Source organism: Gymnoscopelus microlampas (genome assembly GCF_963454915.1).
Source record: "Gymnoscopelus microlampas genome assembly, chromosome: 2".
Lineage (NCBI taxonomy): Eukaryota > Metazoa > Chordata > Actinopteri > Myctophiformes > Myctophidae > Gymnoscopelus > Gymnoscopelus microlampas.
The window spans coordinates 6,211,021-6,230,892 of NC_139939.1; the positions used below are offsets into that span (position 1 = coordinate 6,211,021).

Here is a 19,872-nt window from a genome sequence, read left to right on the forward strand (position 1 = left end):
ATGAACCATGTGCCAATGAAAACAGGGCTAATTAATCCAAGAACATAATTTTGTTGCTGTCGGGCAGAAACCTCATATGTCCGATCCACATTTCAAAATGTCATGTTTTCTTTACTCACCGTAAAATTAATCTCCTACTTACAAGAGTCACACGAAAGTAGTGAAAATAACGGATCTAAAAGCTCACAACTGTGAGCTTGTGGATCGACTATTTTCACTATTTTACATTTTTGTTAAATGGTGATAAAAAAGTTAAAAGTTATAACAGTTTTGGACATACAGGGTTTCCACCTGACAGCAACGATTCCCTCTATGGAGGGCACGGGGAGGTTTGACACCCCCAGATCCTAGTGGAATCTACTGCCCTACCACCGGCATCTGTTAGATCTGTCATAATAATCATCCTCATCATCATCGTATGAATCAGAATCCTCATTTTCCTCATCTTCCTCGTTTTCATCATCGTCATCATCACTATCCACGGGTGCATGATCTTCATCATCAACCACGGGTGCATGATCCGTCCTCAGCTTGAGAGAGACACAGAGGAGTTTGTAGCGACCAGGAGTCATCTTTCCCACAGTCTCCCACGTGTTCGTCTCTTCACAGTAGCGTTCGATGTTCTGGGGATACCTACATGAAGAGAGGCAAACCGATAATGGCATCAGACAACGTCCCACTGATAAGAGCCAGTGTGCGCACACAGGCTGGCTTCACTAGAAACCGGCCGCTCATAAGATGCATAGCAGTGAAAAAGTGGTAATAGCACCCCAAGCGCTATTGTGGAAATGTGGAAGAGCCAATCAGCGTCTGCGGTCAGGGCCCTGTGATTGACAGACGCTGATTGGCTCTTCCACATTTTGGTTTCTGCAAAACGCCCGCCCAGCGCTTGGGGCCAGACTGGTCTGCAGATGACTCATGATAATGTGAATTCACTCTTCATGACCACGCCTGCCTGCTCGCCCAGCTGCCGGCACTAAAGGCAAATGTATGCTCGTGCGCAGAGACCGGCCGAGAATAGCAGACCTACAAGCTCACGTTGTGAACTTGTACAACGGGTATTAACTGTGTTGTGCTACAAAGTATATGTCTCGCTAGGGACTGCCTCACCAGCCTACACACAAGAGGGCGTCTGTTGGGAATTGATTACATGCAACCCACACCTGTGCCTGCAGTGTCGTAAAAAAATAGTTGGTCTAATAGACAAGAGAAACGTCTGGTGTGGAAAAGAAGACACCTTTTCCCAGACATTCATGGAGCAGCCGTGTGTTACCTGTCCGTGTCGTCCCGCCCTCCCAGTACGTAGATCTTTCCATCCATTGCAACCGCACTATGCATGTAGCGTTCCACTGGCATGGAGGCACAATAAGTCCACTGGTCGGTTTTGGGGTTGTAACATTCCATTGAGCAATCCGCGATCATATAAGGATAACCCACATTGCCACCTATAGATAAACAAGAAGACCATAAGGACTGTTAGTGTGTTCTATTATGTGCAGCGGTGCACATAGTGTAACTAGTGCGCATGCGCGGTCAAAATAAATGTTGCGTGGCAGATCAAACGAAAATAAGCAATCTTACGTACATGGCCGATATAATTTCTCTACTACTGTTATTTATTTGTCTTGCACCAGCGACTGCTGGATGTGCACAGCATAGCTCTTTGGTACAGTAGTGTTGCGCTCAGAGGTTCTACAGTACACACACACAGTCTGCAGGCTCAGCCTGCCGTCATATGTAGTTATCTAACGGATTCATAGCTTTTAAATACATAGTTACCGTAAGTGCAACAGAGCCATATTAAAATATTAATATGGCTCTGTTGCACTTAACTATGTAATGTGCTCCCTGAGAACTAGACCAAAACAGTTATGTGCAACCATGATTATGTCCCCTTACTAAGTCGAAGCGAGTCTATTATGGAACTAACATTTATTCAAGCACTGTACTTGAGAAAATGTAAACTTGAGGGTTTGAATTTTGTTTTAATGCACTTTTACATACATCTCAGAGGCAAACAGGCATTTTTTTGTATCCAGTACAATTATTTGAAAGCTTTTGATCCTTACTTTGCAGATTTAGTTTTTTAAAACAAACATTTCAATTGTTATTTTGTTTTTCTGAGTTTTTAATGAATTACATATGATTTATACAATGTTTTGGTCCGGTTTCCTGTTTTTTTTTTATTACTTGCACTCTGCCAGAAAACAGCCTCGTCTCAGACAAGGACTCAAAAAATATTTTTGTTAAAAGCACATAAATAAAACAAAAATAACCATGTAGATAAAATAGGTGTAAAAATGTACTATTATTATCATCATCTTTGTTTAAAAAAACATTTTTTGTAAAAATGTTGGACCTTAAAGTTGACGGAGTTGACAAAGATCTTAAACACAACTTTAATCAGGCATAAACAGGCTTAGCTATATCTTAAGGTCCCCTGTTTCACTTCCTGGTTTAAAAAAAGGCAGGAAAGCTGCTGAAGCTAATGTAAGCTTTCTATTTTTTGATAAATGCATTAAATAATATTGCTATCAGATGTGTCTCAACCATAACATGTCAAGTCCGTAAGTCCTTCTTAATTCAAACTAAATAAAATGTGTAATTTTGTTAGCATTAAGAGAACTCTGAGCAACGTTGAACGTCTACTCACTATGACTGTGCTGTTGAATTAATAAAATATAACATTTTGTCAACTCTGTAAGATGTCAACTCCGTCAGATATGTCTTCTTATGGAGTTGACATGTAAAAAAACAAAAAACACGGGAGGTTGGCCCATTACGTGGTTTAATAGTCGAACACTTTGATCCTTTCAAATATATTTTCCTGGCATAATTGAAGAGTATTTATTTTATTTTATATATAATTAAAGGTTTTTCCCAATTCTCAAGAATGGGTGAAAACTGACCACTGTCTACGAGCATTTAAGAACAGTTTTGATACCTGTAACGTAGATCTTTCCATTCAGAGAGCAGGCAGCCGAATCATTACGCCGAACATGCATAGGAGCGACTTCCGTCAGAATGGATGTTTCAGCGTCGTACTTGGCCACATGGGGCGGAGCTATCTGCTTACGAGGTGACATGCCACCTAGGGCCCAGGAGAACACACACACACACACACACACACACACACACACACACACACAGCAAAACATTATTCAGGATAACAGGTTTTTCAGAGGGGCTCTCGAACCATTCAGCTATGAATGCCCCCATAGTGTCTTATTGTGAGGTTGTAGATCTGCCATTTTTTTTTACATAAAAAACTAAACAAAATAGGAACACTAGGGTTAATGTGATGCATAAACCTGTTCCATACCAATAAAATAGAGCAGTCCATCTAGAGCCACCACTGTAGCAGGTTTATAAACATCAAGATCGGCATCAGCGTAGGCTGCCACACCGACAGACTCTGTGAGCTGCCAGGTGTTGGTCTTGGGGTTGTAGCGCTCCAATGAGTCTTCACTCTTGTTACCCCCTTGGCCGCCCACTGCAAACACATCTCCATCCAGCATCACCAGCCCTATGGACCATGAGAGCAGGGAAACAATACCAATAAAACTGATCATTAGAACTGATAACGGGGCCATATGCACTATACAATCTCTGCTTGGTTAACCTAGGCAACAACTCTTTGCAATTATTCCGAAACAAAGTTAAAGATAGGGCAACAGATCATTTTTAATTCAACTTGAAATTAAATGAATGTGAAAAAGCAAACAAAAAAACTTTGCCTATGTTATAATTGGACCAAATTATTAACATATCGCTAGATTCGCTACTACCAGTTATAGTTAGCAAAACAGTTAATTTAATTGGATAACTAGAAAAAGGGCTCCTCGGAGCACAGGTCTCCACCAGGTCAGGTAGGTTATTGTGGGCCAGCAATGTCGATGGAATATGAAGAATCGGACAGATCCATCTTGATCACATGACTATAGAGATAATGTGTACCATTTTGCGTGTTGCACAAAATCTGTAGGAGTAATATCAAAACAGTTGTTTTGCTAAAATCGACCTCCTGGTGGCGCTATGATAGGGCAATGTCAAAAGGGTGGCATGTTCCTCAACGTAGTGCATGCACGTTTCACCGCAATCGGACGCTGTGTTCATGATTTGAGGCATTTTGTTCAAAACGGGGCCACTCCTGCAAACTTTAGATTTTGTGTCAATTGTCAATTTTAGCCAATCAGGATGGAATATGAAAAATCAAACGGATCCATCTTGATGTGATCATGTGTACCGATTTGCATGAAATTTGGATAAAATCTCTCAAAATGTTTTACATAGGTTGGCCTCCTGGTGGTGCTATAAAAGACAGATGTGAAAAATGCAGGGCAAAGGTTTTTCTTTGGCCTCTAGGGAGTGCACATACAAAGTTTTACGCAGATCGGTGCAGTTATAGGTAAAAATGTGATTCGGCCTGTTATAGCTCCACCATTTCTTCCTCGGCATAGTGGAAATGTGCATGCAAAATTTCACGGAATTCGCACGCTGTATTCATGATTTGAGGCATTCTGTTCAAAACACCCCCGCAAACTTCAGAAGCCAATCTTAGCCAATCAGGATGGAATATGGAAAATCTGAAAGACCCATTTCGTTTAATGACTATAGAGATTTTGCTTACCATTTTGCTGATGTTTGAACAAAATCTGTAGGAGTAATATATATATATATTTTTGTTTTAAAAGATCGCCCTCCTGGTGGGGCTGTAACAGGCCGATCTGAAAATGTCAGGGCAGAGGTTCTGCTCTGGCATCCAGAAAGTGTGCGTGCACAGTTTCACTGCAATCAAAACAACGGTGCCGGAGATTGGCTGGTCACAGACAGATGGACACACATGCACGGACAGACAGATGGACGGACAGCGTACAAAATATAGTCTCTGCCACGCCTTCGGCCTGACGGAGATAATTACGTGATGTTTGCATTGTAGTGTATTGTGTAGTTTTGGGTTAACAGACAGAATTTTGCTATTTTTCAAGTATAAGTGGCAGAACAAATATTCCCAGGAAATGCTCTATAAATATACAGTACGTATTTGTCCTAATGTGAAGAGGAAGGTTACTCTAATGGTAATCCCAAAATAGGAACGACAAGATTTGACAGTCTTACTCAAGAACATGCGTGGCTCATTCATGGGAGCCATCTTCAACCATGAGTTACGGTCAACTTCATAGCGCCATAACTCTTTATTGCCTGAACCAGTGCGCCGTGAACCTTTTTGTATGACGAATCCTCCGGCCAAATACAGAAAGGAGCCTATGGTGGAAGCAGAGCAGAATTAAACCAATTAATGAGTTATGCCTTGATTGTTAAAGAAAAGTAGTCACACGCATGCACAACTTAAAATGTCTTCACATACAGTATAGGCTGTCTTCTTCGTCTTCTATACTACTGTGAAAGCCAAGAAATGCCATGCTTTCATCAGCTTTATAACTCTGTAGTTACTAGAGTTCTGTAAATTGCCATTGTTCTTGAGAATCGGTACCAGTATACTTCTTTTCCACTGCTTAGGACACATTTCAGTCAGTTTCTAAGATCGTGTTGAACAATTTAGTGAGGAACTCCACTGCCGTCTATAAACAATCAACACTTTCCCCTGCTGTCACCTAGTCGCCGATCCCTTTCAGACTAGCCCTCCTACATACAATATAGTCCACCGGTGTGCTTCTACCGCCACTCTTATGTTACCCTGTGTTCCTCCCTCTTCTTGAAATACCGTAGGTGTTCACTAGGGGTGTGCCGATATATCGCAAAATACGTTTTCGTGACATGTATCGTTTTGGCAGTTTTGAAAAAAATCATTACAGCTTCATACTACTCACTGTCTGTCTGATTGTCTCCTCATCTCCAAAACGATGGAGTGTACACACTTTTTTTTTATCATTTCACCTACTGCTTTACGCCTGTGATGTGACAAATACAATTCTGAACGCTGTTGGTACACATTTGCTTTCAGATTATACAGACCCATGGATTAAAGCAAAATAAAACTGAAAATGCTTTGTCAGGCCTATTATGGCCTAATATGCGATTTGTAAAACAACGTGAAAGGAGCCCCCTCACTAGCGTTGTGTTTTAATTAGCACAATATGTAGAATTATGTGTTGGTAGCCATACAGCCTACCAGTTGAATAAAATTGCAAAATATGGTCGGCCATCCCTGCAGCATGCACTGACAAAAAAGGATAGGATCATTTTAGGATAATTTTGTATTTTAAAACAAAATGCCAGACGCCAGTGGGTTAACCGTTGCTTTTATCTGATATCAGGATTTTCTGGAAGATTGAACATGCATTCTTTTGCTAGTTTGACCACTTCACAATACTCTTTAATCTGAAAATAACTAAATAAACGAAAATAGGCTATGTACAAGCTTACAACACGTCTTAGTGTGGCGTGTTGTAAGCTTGTAGATTTCCGGTGCTTTGCTCATTGCATTCTATTTAAGTGACTGCATCGCTACAGATCAGTTCAGAGGTAAAACAGAGTAGGATCCATTACAGGTCCCAGGTTGATTGAGTCAATCTCACCTGACATAACCACAGCATGCCAGGAAACTTTCAGAGGCAGTTGTCCCCGAGTCCTCCACCGATTGGTGAGGGGACAAAAGCTCTCGACTGTGTGAATCCACCCGGCCTGAGTCTCAGCGCCCATCATCATGATCACTACAGCAAGCAGGGGAGGCAAGAGTAGAGAAGCAGAGGAAACCACATTTATTAAAAAAACTAGAGAGCATCTCACAGGCATGCTGGATAGATGTTGAGTTTACCACGTTTTAATCCAAAGTAGCAGACCCACAAGCTCACAACGCGTCACAATGCAAAATTCACTATTCGTCGTACAGGTATATAGGGCTTAAGTGGATCCAGCGGTCCGCACGTCGACGTAGCCGCATCATTAATGTTAAAATGAATTTACGATTCATATGTGTTCATCTTTACACCCCTACCAGGTATGTTTGCACATTGTGGGGATTTGTCTCAGCAAAAACTAGAAAAAGCTTGATGATTTTTTTTTTTGCACCATCATCAGCTGTACCATGCAACATGTGTGTGTTCAGCAGGGTACCTGTGGTCCTGCGTGGGCGTGCTGTTTTACAGTACGGCCGATCCTTGGCCTCAGAGATGAACCTCTGGCAGCCCTGGTTTTCTTTCACCACCTCCAGAGACTCAATCACTCTGTCGATGTAGGAGGGGCTGATGAGAGGCAGACGGATTTGCTCCAGCACCTTAAAGAACACATAGAACACTCATTATTTTATAGTCCAACTGGATATTGGGTGAACATCATTATATAACAATCATGCATAGTACCAGCTAGTACCATATCGTGTCTGTCGGGTGGAAACCTCATATATCCAAAACTGTTACATTTCAGGATAAAAAAATATGGAGATGTTCTGCCAGACAGCAACAATATAGATGCCAAGCATGTATTGGACAGCAGATGCCGTTCTAGCAACTACCAAGCATTTAGATGTATCGATAGGCAGACACCACCGATCGTCTGGCGAGGTGACTGACCTTTTCAAAGTTCTGCTTGCGGGTAGGACACTTGGCCAACCACAACATGGCAGCATCAAACGCCATGTCCTCCTTGGGCACATGGAGATCGTCACTGGCAAGAATGTCTGCCAGTCTCTCCACAGAGAGCGAGAGGAACTCTTCCTAGAGGTAGAGAACAAAGCGTACAGTAGATTAGCTGATAGATAAGCCCCTGTTCTCATACTTCATACTGAAGTAATCTTTTCTCCATTCAAAGTGCTAAATGGTGATGGATGGTTTGTTTAATGAAATGGTTCAAATGAATAAAAGTCCACACAACAGCATTGCTTCTTACTTTTTTTTTTGTTGTACCACAGAAAAGTGGTACAACGTTTTAGCCGCACATGGCCTCCTGATGAAGGCCAAGTGTGGCCACAACGTTGTACCACCTGTACCACTGTGTGTTAAAGTACAAAAAACACTTTTAGGAGCAATGCTGTTGTGCAGACTTTTATGCTTTTGAACCGTTACTCTGTGTCCAGCACTGGCAACAAACTGGATGTGCGCAACCTACTTCTGAGCTTGTTTAATGAATTGGACAAGTAAATGGTAAATGGTGCATTTATATAGCGCTTCTATCCGAAGCGCTTTACATTGATTGTGCCATTAACCCATTCACACACACACCGATGGCGGAGGAAACCATGCAAGGCACCAACCTGCTCATCGGGAGCAATTAGGGGTTCAGCGTCTTGCTCAAGGACACTTCGACACTAACTCTAGGTGAGCGCCCCAGCCCGGGATCGAACTGGGAACCTTGCGGTTTTCCAGTTCACTCTACCCGGCCACTCTACCCCTGAGCCACTGCCGCCCCACAAGTGACTGACTGTAGCTTATTAATATATATGCAATCACTGAACACTGACTGACTGAATGTTTCTACACAGGTCTGGGTCAGTTGTGGTGGTGAAAGATTGAGTAATAGTAATAACAACTAAGTTATAGGAGAAAACAAGCCAACAACGGCACAAACAATGTATGTATGATCCTTCAACAACTGACTGACCTGCTTGTAGATGACACGGAAGTGTTGCAGAATGTGATCCATGCTGCGTTTCTCCATCGTTTTACAGGAGTGAGCCTCGGCAAAGCAGTAAATCCCTACGCAATTATTTACGTCCATGTGACGCAGCATGTAGTCACAGCAGGCCTGTCGAACAGCCGTGACGTCCAACAAGTTGGATGCTGCTAGCAGGGCCTAGACCAAATGAACAAAATATCTTTACTTAGCACCCATGGATTAAAGCAAAATATGAAGCTGTAACCTTTGCTTCTACATGAACTATCAAAGACTATTAAGATTTTATGGAAGATACTTCTGAACATATTTCTAGTTTGACCACTTCAAAATGCTCTAAACTTAAAATAATAGGCGAAAATAGGCTATCTACAAGCTCTCAACGCGAGAGCTTGTAGATCGGCTATTTTTGCTGCGCAACATGCTTCCATAGAAGACAAGCTGGCTTCTACGGAATCCAAATGACTGAAATTAGTCGTGGCGACTGAGAACTTGAATCCATGAGCACCCATGTTATGTAGCATAAACATGGAGACAATGGATAACGTTCATGATAATACATTACCTGCACATTTGCAGTAGAGATGGACACCTTAGATGTGTAGGCATAGTTCACCAACAAACCGATCATCTGAGGTTCCACTCCGCTGAGGGTCACCCTGTCGTGTGTGGACTCCCTCATGCTGGATGTAAACATTGCCTGTTCAAAAAGTAATTGAAAAAACACAACCCCCTCACGCATTAGAAGGACAATATCAGTCACCAGAACCAAGGACGGGTGTTTTCAATGAATCCATCATGGTTAAAAATGGAGTTTGAAGTTACAATGGGTTTGTATAGGAAGGGGGCGTAAACACTGGAAACTTAAAAAACTGTCTGGGGTGCTCACAAAAATAGCCTCAGTAGACGTTACAATGACCCCGAACATTGAACGTTTTTTTATTTACATTATGTGTACAATTTATAGCATGATGTTGGGTTCACGTGAAAGCCAAGGCTGATTTGAGTGTCATTCCCTTAACAGCATTTCAATAAATGTGTGGTATTTTACCTCAAAGTAAGGGCTGAAGGAGGCCAGTACGTAACGATGGCAGGGGAACTCCTGTCCCTCACAGCACAGAATCACATCACACAAGGTAGTGTTGAGCCGCAGCCTGTTGAGGCCCTCTAACACCTTGTTAGGATGGCTGGAATCCACAAACATCCAGTCTTTATCATCCACTGAGGATAGATGTACGCTGGTGCCGTCCTTCTGAAGTGCAACAGATTTATAAATCAGACAAATAAACAACTCCGTGAGTAATGTCGCTGATCTTGTGTCCTTGTGTACCCTGCAAAATGTCATATTTGTCCTTGTACATCAGTCCCTCATTGACAGCTTCATGAGTCAACACAACACATTATGGGTTTCCTATAGAGCCCTTAACAGACGATGTCACACTGATAAGAACCAGTATGCGCACGCAGGTCGGCACCAAATGAAACCCATTCTGTCATGTCTCCCTAGGACGCGCCTCACTAGCCAACACTCAAGAGGAGGTTGAATGAACTGAAACCAGCTGCACCCTGAAACAATATGTTGGGAATTGATTGCATGAAACAATCACCTGTGCGTCCAGTCTCAATGTTGGTAAACAAATAATTGGTCTAGAGCACTGAGGTCTGACATCACTGCCGCTAGAGGGCGCTATCCCCCTGGATCACAGTTATTTTTTTACATTGGAAATCCCATAAGAGAAGAGATTGCATCATATAAGAACTGTTTACAAAAAAAAAAAAAAAAAAAAAAAAAAAAAAAGAAACAGTCTGACAAATTTACTCATATGGATATGAAGCATCAACTGACGGTGAAAAATGACTAATTTACCCAAATAAATTAAATAAATAAAAAATCTCCAAACACAGACTTTATGTTTAAACAACTTGGGAATTTCAATAGAAGAAATACTTCCGTGACCCAGGGGTAGTGGGAGTGACGTCAGGACTGCTGTACTCTATTGGTTTTCCAGTTAGCTTATTGACCTGGCAGGGTACTCTAGAGTGATGTTTCTCATCTACCCCTCTCAGCATCAAAGTGCCCTAAACAGCCTCAATATTAAGGCCCTTACCCTCCATTCTGCACCAACCTTTACCAAACAGCTCCAAGCCCTCCTAATCTGTCTCCTACTAAAATGCAGCCAAAGAGGGTGACCACACCGAGATGTGTCACTACAGGCAGAGACACTTCAATAAACACCTTGAAAAGTAGCCAGACAAACATACAGACAGACACACAGATTGACAGGCATCCAATTTCTATTCTGTTCTCCTGTGCTTGATATGTCAACACAGCAGTCCACCAACAACTGTTGATCACACACACACTCACACACACACACACACACACACACACACACACACACACACACACACACACACACACACACACACACACACACACACACACACACTTACTTTTTTGCCCCGTCTCCCTTTCTTGGCAGCCAGTGGTGATCCACTCTGGCAGGCAGCTGCCATGGCTGAGGTGAGGTGAGGGAAGCGTCTGCAGAGAGAACACACAGTACTGTTAAAACTGGTTACACAGTAAAAATCCTTGCTGTTCAGTGTTCACGTCTTCATCTTTTATTTAATCAGCTGTTGATTACAGCAATTTAATTATATTTAGGCTATAGGCATAGTGAAATGAGGTTGTATAGTGTTGAGATGTGGTGGTGTGAAGTTACTCTCACCACATTTAAAATGCAAAGAAACAGCTTATTGACTTGTCAGCCTATTATGTTGTAATAATCTGATATACTACTGAAGTTTTATTTATTAATCTGATATACCGAAGCTTTATTAAATCAGTGGAGATTGGTTGAGAACATCCAAGTATTTTTCAGTAATTTCCTGGCTACTGCACACGGTTCAATTAACAGGCAGTAACTGGGAGCTGCCCAGTACAAAGAAATTCAGCAGGTGATCATTTTTCTAAGTGTTGGAGTTTGGAAGCACTCGCTTTAGTAGCTCATAACATGTCTATGGTGGATTGTTATGAAACAAAAACTTGGCAGATACAAAGAGCATAATCCAAGCTTTCCGTGCAGCTGCAATATTGGCGAGTTTAACATTGTTTAATACAATCAGATTAGATAAGGCTTTTCTATTTGGATGTATGGGCTGTCAAGGGTCGGTATTGCAACCTTATATTCCAGATATAAAAAATAGGATATATAGTTGCAATGTGGGCTATTTACACACCACTGACTGCAGCATAGTGAGCATACCAGCATTATACTACATATTACAATGGTATCTGTCTATGGAAGAAAACAGATTCATGACTCGCATGCCATACAGGCAAAAATAATGTCATGTAAATAAATACTGTAGGCTAGTTGTTAAAAACTTAAAATGTGTCAAAATAGCATAAATAAATCTACAAGTTCACTCAATGTATTAATAGTGCACATACAGTACAGTCTACTTGTCATTTTACTCTTATTTTTCTATTTCCATTTTTAACTTTTGTTTTTATTGAGTTATAAAATAATGACGTCAGTGTTTGTTTGTTTTTGCTCGGTGTCCTGAATAGCCATGGTTCACATGACGCGTGTCTGTCACAAGCGTCATGGCGCAACTTGAACCTGGTTTTGGCACTTTCTCCATTTACAACCCGTACTTCTACATAAACGTTCAGGTTTCAAATATTAAGTGCTTACCCAACGGCCATGGATGTAACAAGTTGAAACGCTCGGATTTAAGTACCCGTATCTTCCGTATTGTTCAATAAAAAGCATTTTAATCCGATCGGCGGCCATTTCCTCATAGAGTTATAATGTATCAGAGTGCAGTACACGTCCCAACCGATAGGGTCACGTTGGTTGAACGCATAGGGAGGAAGTTTTTAGAACATGGCCACCGATCGGATTAAAACGATTTTTATTGAACAATACGGAAGATACGGGTACTTAGACAAGGGCGTTTTAGCTTGTTACATCCATGGCCGTGGGGTCAGCACTTCATATTTGAAATCTGAAGGTTTATGTAGATGTACGGGTTGTAAATGGAGAAAGTGCCAAAACCAGGTGCAAGTTGCGCCATGACTGTCATGACATGACGGTCATGTTTCAGGGCTATCATGGTCCTGATTAGTTTAACTTTTTAACTTGTACTGAATTCAAATGTCCTGTAAATTCGTTCATTTTTTCGTAATCATTTATATAAAGTACAGTGAAGTGCCTTATTGAAATGAGCTACAAATAAACGTGTCTTTTATGAGTCTCTTCATTATTTGAAGAAATATTGGTTTATGGTTCTCAAAGTGGGGCCGGGGAGCCCCAGGGGTCCTTGAGGGAGTTCCAGGGGGTCCCAAGCTAAATGATATAGGAACCAAATGGACCCTATATGTGTCTGTAACTCTGAGTGTACAAATGGAACCAAATGGACCCGTTAACGGGTCCATTTGTACACTCTCAGAGTTACATTAACATTGATTTTACATTATAAATTGGGGTCCCAGAGATAGAAATGCCATCAAATGGGGGGTCCGTAGCCTAATGCACATTGGGGGTCCTTGACATTAAAATGGTTGAGAATCACTGCTAGAGCTGTACAAAATACTTCCCTTATGGGGGTCCCTGACATATCTTTTCAAATGGGGGTCCCCGGGCTAATAAGTGACAATTTGGGGGTCCTTAATGAAAAAGTTTGAGAACCACTGGTTTAGGAAAGCATGGAAACGTTAATGTGCAAAAAAACAGCTCAAATAAACATACCTCGTCCTCACAAGTGTGAATCACGACAGCCGCTCCAAACAAACTGCAATGACGATGTTATTATAAATGATGTTAATTAAATAAACAACTAAATATTGGCTTTTAAACGTTTCAACTCCAAGCAAAACAAACGCCGCTTGTCAACTTCAAGGGGAGGAAGTGTAACCACCAAATGTGTCCTGACCAGTGTTGCCAGGTTGTGCGAGAGAAACAAGCAACCAGGTATATGAAAACAAGCCCAAAAGAAGCACTTCAGTGCGCCTATACTGAGCACATTCAACCATATTGTATACATTGAACATAGTTACATAGCTGACCTACAAGCTCACAACTTCTCTTGATGCGACGCGTTGTGAACTTGTAGATCTGCTATTGAAAATAAATGTAAAGACATTGTGGAATATTTCGGAACATTCTAATAACACAAATCTGATACACAGCTCCCTTTCACAAAACATTTTCAGATGGGGGTTAGGGGGACAAATACATAATAATGTGGGGGTCCTTGACATGTAAATGTTTGAGAACCACTGGTTTAAATAATTAAAACATTTGGAATTAAGCCCAAATAATTAACTACACGTTAGAAACAAGGTCAAATAAACGACTACACTCACTTTAGAAACTATGTCTATAAGCCCCACAAACCGCAACTACCAATATCGACTACAAGCAACTTTACACAGAAACAAGCCCAAAGTCGCTTATAATAAGCGGACATGGCAACACTGGTCCTGACAACAACACACGCAGGTTCCGGACACAAACCATGTTAATACAAAACAGTTCCATGAAATAAATCATATTATTAATCAGATCAACAATGTTTCAACAATATTTATTCCTCGTAATAAATTAGAAGCAGTATTCACACAAATAAATCCCAAACGTGATAACCTGTTCATTTATTCAGTGGTTCTAAAACATGTTCATGTCAGAAGGACCCCCACATTATGTATTTGGCCATGGACCCTCATTTGAAAAGAGTTTTGCGTTGTTAAACATTTACAAAATTATTTAAAATTGATTTGTATTATATTACTATTATTAGGATTATTATTATTTTAATAGATCTACAAGCTCAGAGTGTCAAATTCTTTACTTAAGTAAAAGTACCAATACTGCAATATCAGTAAAAGTCCAAAATTAAAAATGTACTTGAGTAAAAGTACAAAAGTATTGGCATCAAAATGTACTTAGAGTACCAAAAGTAAAAGTACTAAATATTTGAAAATAGCCGATCTACAAGCTCACAAGGCGTGGCGATGCGACGCGTTGTGAGCTTGTAGATCGGCTATTTTCAAATAGCCTATGTATAAAATAGGGCTAAAGTGGTTAATGTATGTTTCATTATATCATAGTTTATATCTGAAAAGTAACTAACTAAAGTTTTCAAATAATTGTAGTGGAGTAAAAGTACAATATTTGCCTCTGAGATGTAGTGGAGTAGAAGTAAAAGTATTGGAAATTGGAAATACTCAAGTAAAGTACAAATACCTCAAAATTGTACTTAAGTACAGTACTTAAGTAAATGTACTTAGTTACTTTCCACCACTGCCTGAGTCCATAAGTGTTATTGAGCAAGACACTCAACCCCTACCCCTACGGAAGACATATTAATCAGAACAATCTTGTTCTGATTAATTCTAAATCAATAAACTATTCTGAATTCTTGCACCCATTCATGTTAATCATCACACCAATCTGGCAGCTGGAATATCATTCCAATGTGTGAACTAAATAGAAAACAATGCATGTGGATAAATCTGTATCTAAATCTATCGAACGTGAAACTATGGCTTTCATAAAAACTGGGATTTTTTTTCAACGGAGGATAATTCATACATCATGGCTCACATTCAGGGTTTCAATAAATAGACACATACAAAGGGCCTTGTTTAGTATAATAGAGATGAGGTTTGTCCAGAAGGCTCACACATCTTGGATACAATGAGACATTTAATATGAAATTGATATGCATTATATTTTTGTTCTTACATGTTTGTTTGATAGGCTGTTTTTAAATTCTTATGATTAAAAACAGGTTGACTTTATATCACGTCACACATCTCACTCGTCACTCATCTACCTGTTATTGACCTGTCATTGCGAACGCAGCGGAAGGAGGCGCCTCCGCGCAAGTGGAGCTTACCGTGCTGGGGTTGTGTGTGTGTGTGTGTGTGTGTGTGTGTGTGTGTGTGTGTGTGTGTGTGTGTGTGTGTCTGTGTGCAGTGCACTGCCTGTGTGCAGCCACCGGAGTGCGCCAGAGTGCACTACACTCCTCTGACAGAAATATAGCAGCTACTTGTTTATAGCAGCTACAGTAAAAAATAACACATCTAAAATCATCTACACAAGTTCATCTATTGGGATATCTAGGAATTCCATGTCATTTGTGCATATTTCAGGCCGGATGGCAAGTTGAAAATGCCTTAGTTTGAGGACAGTTTTAGATTTCTTCTTGCTAGCTAGCTGCTATAACAACAGTGCACTACAGTGTGGCTGAAATCCGCTTGCCCCTGTTGACTAATTACACTCCTCTGACATAAATATTGTCAGGACCTGCATTGCTTGTGTTGTTTTGAAAGTGTGTTCCTGAATCTTATTTTGAAGTATGCTCTTGTGTTTCCTGTCTTCCATTGTGGTTGTTACCTGTCTTGTCTCACCCTGATTTATGGTTCATGTTTATCACCTGTGTCCTGTTTGCCCCAGCCAATCCCTGTGTTAATTGTCTGTTGAGTTCACCTGTGTCCTGTTATCCTCGTGTGTATTTAAGCCCTGTGTTTGGGTGTGTTGGTTTGTTGGTTCATTGTGTTTGTATCCTGAGTTTCCAAGTCTGTTCATGTTTGCTGTTGTCCATTAAATTCTGTCTTCCACATCAACATTCTGACTTTCTTGCATTTGGGTCCTACTAGAGAAACGTCCTGACAAATATAGCAGCTACAGTCAAAAAGAATTGCCGGATGGCAAGTTCAAAACGCCTTAGTTTGAGGACAGTATTAGATTTCTACTTGCTAGCTAGCTGCTGTAACAACCGTGCACTACAGTGTGGCTGAAATCCGCTTGCCCCTGTTGACTAATTACACTCCTCTGACAGAAATATAGCAGCTACAGTCAAAAATAACACATCTAAAAGCATCTACACAAGTTCATCTATTGGGATATCTAAGATTTCCATGTCCTTTCTGCATATTTCAGGCCGGATGGCAAGTTGAAAACGCCTTAGTTTGAGGACAGTTTGAGATTTCTTCTTGCTAGCTAGCTAGCTATAGACCCCTTAACAGACGACGTCATACTGGCTGCGTGCAGCCAGTATGCGCGCAACGAAACCCATTATATCAGGTCTCGTTAGGACGCGTCTCACTAGCCAACACACACAAGAGGGGGTTGGGGTGTGCTGAAACCAGTGCACCCCGAAACAGGTTGGGAATTGATTGCGTGAAACAATCACCTGTGCGTCCAGGCTCAATGTTAGTAAACAAATAATTGGTCTATGCTGTAACATGGGATTCCAAATGACTAATTAGCACTTTTAAGAAAAACAGAGCCAGATACAGTCAAATAAATATGTTTTTTTTGTGGGGGGGGGCAATAACTACTACAATGGTGTGTTTTGAACCTTATTTTTGCCAAAAATAAAAAACCCATACATTTCTATGCATCTCCATGTAGCTAGCTAGCAATGCTCTAATAAGTAGAGTCAGGGTCATCATTTGCAATTTTAAGGAACACTCAGCGAGATACAGTCTAATACATAAGAAATTGTAATTTTTGACAAATACAAATCGAACTCCATTTCAATGCATCTCTATCACTTTTCTCTATCACTTTTCCTCAACTCACCTCAAAACAATAGAGTTTCAGATTAGAGTTGACCAACTTAGATGAGCTCTAGCCCGGACAATACTTCAGCTACTGACCTGATACATAGACAGCATGTCACAGTCCCAGCCCTCCACCAGCAGACGACCATCAAACAGCCCAATGCCTAATGCAGGTGCTGATAGCCCAGAGGAGAGTAAACAAGAGCGTCGCCGCCGTCTCAACAGGGAACGGATGCAGCGTCTACGCAAAAACAAAACCGACGAAAGGCTGGCCCAGCTGCGCCAACAAGATGCTGAACGCCACCAGCACCGCCGCCAACAACTGGATGACGAAAGCCTGGCCCAGCTGCGCCAACAAAATGCTGAACGCAACCAGCACCGCCGCCAACAACTGGATGACGAAAGCCGGGCCCAGCTGCGCCAACAAAATGCTGAACGCAACCAGCACCGCCGCCAACAACTGGATGACGCCAGTCGGGCCCAGCTGCGGCAAAACAATGCTGCCACGATGCGGCACTCAAGAGCCGCACGTCCTAAACCACCTCTGCCGACACCTCAGCAGGAGTTCATAGAAGCTGAACGCCAACTCACATTTCACGAGTGTGCCTGCTGTCACCGCAAAAGCCTGGGCCTCACACTCAACCACCAACACCTTTGCACCACCTGCCACTCTGACAAGCAGCAGCCAAGAAAATGGAGCGCCGACAACGGCATGCAGCCAGACGCCACCGTCCCCCCTGAGCTCTCCCACCTCACCTTCTTGGAAGAAATGCTCATCGCGCGTTTCTTGCCGTGCAAGTATGTTTGTCGCCTACGTGGTCAGATTGGATACCGAAACCACGTCATCGCCTTTCAACAGGACATTCAAACCTTTGTAAGCGACCTTCCTCGGAGTCCACGTGATGCCAACATACTCATCGTGCGGAAGGAGGGCAGCAACAACACGCACAAGGACTTCATAGTTCGTGGCCAACGTATCCTCTCCGCCTTGACATGGTTGAAGGCAAACAATCGTTTGTATGCCGACATTACGATCCGGGAAGATGTTATCCAAAAACTACCCAAAGATGGGGTTCCCACCGAGCTGTTGGAGATTCTGCACAACAATGAAGACAACGACGATGAACCACTCTTTGATGAGTCCCGTGAAGTCCAGCCAGGAGACACCGTCGTCACCGGTTTGGCAGATGAGGTTGATCCGCGGGTGGAGGCGGACAAAGTACGAGATGCCATAGATCCGCAAGTGGATGCCGACAAAGTACCACACCCTGTTCTTCAGTGGCCCACACGCGGCCCAAAACCAGCTTCTGAGTACAACACCCTTGGCCTCTGGACAATGTCGTACCCAACTTTATTTCCCACAGGCGCCGCTGACATCAGCAATGTCGGTAACAACGACGTAATCCACGACGTGTCCCTGGCCGATTGGGCAGCATTTTTAATGCGCTGGAAGGATGGTCGATTTGCCAAGCATGCACGATGGCGCTACCATGTCTTTAACATGCTGCAGAGACGTCGCGCACGCATGACCGGTACAGTCTTTGTCAACCATGCGGATGGCCAAGCTGACATGACGCTCCAGGAGCTCATCGACCTTCTAAACAGTGGTGACAAAGCAACCTGTCAGAGGTTGCACCACTTTGCCTCACACTTGCGTGGCACACCCTCTTGGAAACGTGCGCGACGCTCTGAACTACTGGACATGATAGATGCAAAGGGCCTCCCACATTTCTTTTTGACTTGGAGTTCAGCAGACATCCAGTGGGACCTCCTACAGCAGAAACTACTTCAGTCAGAGGGTAAGCCCCCGGACCACCCCATTGACGATGCTGGCCGAAATCGCCGGGTGAATGAGAACCCGGCATTAGTCAATGAGTGGTTCCTCGAACGCCTGAACATTTTCATGGCCACCATCGGCAAGAAAGGATTCCAAGTTGACGAGCATTGGATCATTTTTGAATGGCAAGGACGCGGTTCCATACACGCCCATGGGGTCATCTGGCTGGAGCCGGGCCAATGCCCATTCGATGATGTGAAGGCTGTTGTCAGCGAACCCACCCGCAAGGAAGACCAGCAGCGGCTACTGGACTTTTATGACACGTTTGCTAGTGCATGGAACCCCGTCTCCTATTAACGAGAACACCTCGAGGCCATGCTCTCCAACCCGGACCGTTTTCCTGACATGGCAAACCCTCCACTGCAATTGGCAAAAGACCTTCCACACCCCTGCAGGAAACAATTTGACACCGAACAACCTAGCGACCTTGCTGCCTTGGCAAATTTCACAAACCGACACAAAAACTGTTCAACACAAACCTGTCTGAAAAAAAAAGGCAAATACCAATGCAAGGCAGGTGCACCGTGGCCCATGACTGCCAAGTCCTACTTTATGGACAAGGGACGGGCCCCTGGCGATTTCATATATGTCCCTCAGAGAAATGACCCCTTGATGAACACCTACCCAGTCAAAAATCAGGCCTACGAATGCTGGCGCGCAAACATGGATATAAAACCCGTCCTCAGCCGCTACGCAATGGTAAACTACCTGACAAAGTACTGCACCAAATCCGAGCCGCCGTCTCACGCACTGAAGGACGTTGCTGAGCTCTTACAAAAAGAGGAAAACACTACCTCTCGTGACGCTTACAACAAGGTGCTGGTGGGAGCTGTCGGCGACAGAGACTACACCGCCCAGGAAGTCACACACCACCTGCTCGGCT

At 42.6% G+C, this 19,872-nt stretch overlaps 1 protein-coding gene across 2 annotated transcripts; it reads right to left on the reverse strand.

Moving 5' to 3' along the window:
• On the reverse strand, positions 1-13,461 carry LOC311060737 (kelch-like protein 24). Of its 2 annotated transcripts, none has more exons than XM_084079044.1 (13): positions 13,329-13,461; positions 11,026-11,113; positions 9,623-9,823; positions 9,137-9,271; positions 8,560-8,751; positions 7,533-7,676; positions 7,078-7,237; positions 6,540-6,674; positions 5,119-5,265; positions 3,323-3,526; positions 2,945-3,091; positions 1,274-1,445; positions 1-633 (listed from the first exon to the last, which is right to left on the reverse strand). In XM_084079044.1, exons 2-13 carry the CDS (start codon positions 11,086-11,088, stop codon positions 366-368), a joined length of 1,968 nt encoding a protein of 655 aa, XP_083935170.1. In that variant the 5' UTR covers positions 11,089-11,113; positions 13,329-13,461; the 3' UTR covers positions 1-365. The 2 variants fall into 2 exon arrangements, with proteins under 2 accessions (XP_083935170.1, XP_083935171.1); XM_084079045.1 differs by having other exon boundaries at positions 9,623-9,820; positions 11,022-11,113; positions 13,329-13,349.
• Between the last annotated feature and the right edge of the window lie 6,411 nt (positions 13,462-19,872).

Coding starts and splice junctions, on each gene's coding strand:
- LOC311060737 (XM_084079044.1), bottom strand. CDS start 11,088: ATGGCAGCTGCCTGCCAGAGTGGATCACCACTGGCTGCCAAGAAAGGG. Junction 5,266..6,539: donor GCATGCTGTGGTTATGTCAG/GTGAGATTGACT, acceptor CTTCCACCATAG/GCTCCTTTCTGTATTTGGCC. Junction 3,527..5,118: donor TGAGCCACGCATGTTCTTGA/GTAAGACTGTCA, acceptor CATGGTCCATAG/GGCTGGTGATGCTGGATGGA.